At 39.0% G+C, this 1,895-nt stretch overlaps 1 protein-coding gene across 1 annotated transcript; it reads left to right on the plus strand.

The window, feature by feature from the left end:
- Positions 1-227: 227 nt before the first annotated feature.
- On the plus strand, positions 228-1,249 carry LOC108741898 (guanine nucleotide-releasing factor 2). Its single transcript, XM_025980024.1, has 3 exons — positions 228-517; positions 780-1,024; positions 1,084-1,249. The coding sequence occupies exons 1-3, from the start codon at positions 281-283 to the stop codon at positions 1,232-1,234; spliced, it is 633 nt and encodes a 210-aa protein (XP_025835809.1). The 5' UTR covers positions 228-280; the 3' UTR covers positions 1,235-1,249.
- The last annotated feature ends 646 nt before the right edge of the window (positions 1,250-1,895 follow it).

Below are 1,895 nucleotides of genomic sequence, written 5' to 3' on the forward strand. Positions count from 1 at the left end.
TTTTTATAGTTATTGTAGTTTCAGTAATAAAGTAGATAAATATGTTTAGGGGGTAGTTGATATCTGTAGAAATATGACAGTTGGAATTTCTCAAAACAGTTTCGAATTTTTTATTTCTAGATCTTTCAAACGATATTCTACGTGGTATATGAAAAGAATTAGAATTATTATTCTTGCCTCGACAAAGTTTCAGTATTCTCAATCACGTCAACGTTGTTTGTTTCAGATCCAATTTGCTCTAACCCATTTCCGCGATGTAGTGTCAAAAAATACGTTGGAGATGTTACCGGGAAACGGTACCATCGTATTGGACACTGTTTGGGCCATAAATTTGGGCGTGAAATCGTGCACTTCTGAAAGCAGTTCCACCGTTCTATCAGCCACGCGTAAGATGTACCAGAGCGTAGCGCAACTCATAAAACTTTGCGATGACGTCCTCATCGATGGAGACCAGAGTGCGGCCTTGGATGAGAAAAATGTCTGCGATGTCCTAGCACAAGTCGAAAATTCGGTCAAGGTAAGATTATTCGTGGTGTTTCGATTTATAGGTAGTCGTTATCGCTCTTTAAGATTGAGCTTGTTTAACCACTTAACAGAAACAGAATGTTCTGGTGGTTTCCAAATTTATCTTACATGCATGTATACTTGAACAAATTGAAAACTAACAGTCAATGTCTTAATAAATGTTTGTTTAATTTTGCACACTTTTCAAATTTCGTTTTCGCAAATGAATTTTTAACACTGTTACCAAATGTGATCGTTTTTTTTATCATTTTAAGAATTTGATAGCGCTGGTGCAAGAAAAAATGGCATTACAACAGAGCATATCATATAAATCCCACGGGAACGCCAGCCTCGATATGCCAGCACAACGAAATTCCCTACCGGACATTCCTTTAACTCCTCGAGACAGGCAAATTCTCGAGCAGACTTCCTGTGTAAGCGGAAAGGTACGAGGCAGTCACAGTTCCGAATCTGTCCTACGGGATTCGAGTCCACCACCCAAACCGCCCATTCCAGACGGGTATGGCTTTTTTATTTTTGTAAAAGTGGTTTGTTAATCAAAAAAGATTTTTTTTTCAGAATATTTTTTAGCATAAGTCGGACGGAAGTCGACGATGCTGACACGCCCCCTCCGCTTCCGCCAAAGAAAAAAGTGAACAGAAGTTACCAGCCAGTTGACGAATGCTTTAGTAGTAATAATTCCTTATTTAATTCTAGTCTAGAAAGGTAAATGGCTATAATTGTGATGAAAATAGTGTGATTTTTCCTTATGGGGCATCCCCATTGGGGACTTGTTTTTCTGTTTAGAATGNTTTAGATAAACATAATTTTAATTGATGTTTTTTTCTCCTTCATTTATAATTTTGTATTCCAAGGATTGGACGATTCGTTTTTGAAGCAAAACTCCTCTTTTTTTAACCAATCCAACGAACTCCACGTGAACAATTTCTTCGCAAATCGATTGTCGAACACGGATTCAGGCTTTGTGTCGGTGGACTCGCACCGTAGTTCGAGATATTCGAAAAGGAGCTCGCAGCAAAGCAGCGTGAGCAGCCATTGGAACTCTTCGTCGGCGTTCCAAGCCAAATCTGCCACGATATTATCCACGGCTGAGATAAAGACTGAGAGCAGTAAGCAAACTTCTTACACTCAGAGGACAGTTAATACGGTGTCCGTAGCTGGCACTAAAACGACCTTGACGGTTGAAAATGCGGCCGACATACCCCCCGCCATTCCAGAGAAACAAAAAAAACGGCAGCCCCAAAATAGGCAGCCATCTCCGTATGATAATGTACCTGATAATAACTTAGGTAAGTTTTGTTAATTATTATCTTATTTTATTCTTTTAACGTTGAACTACAAATCTTTGATACTTTTGTTCATATTCCACT

Source organism: Agrilus planipennis, unplaced genomic scaffold, assembly GCF_000699045.2.
Source record: "Agrilus planipennis isolate EAB-ADULT unplaced genomic scaffold, Apla_2.0 scaffold2631, whole genome shotgun sequence".
Lineage (NCBI taxonomy): Eukaryota > Metazoa > Arthropoda > Insecta > Coleoptera > Buprestidae > Agrilus > Agrilus planipennis.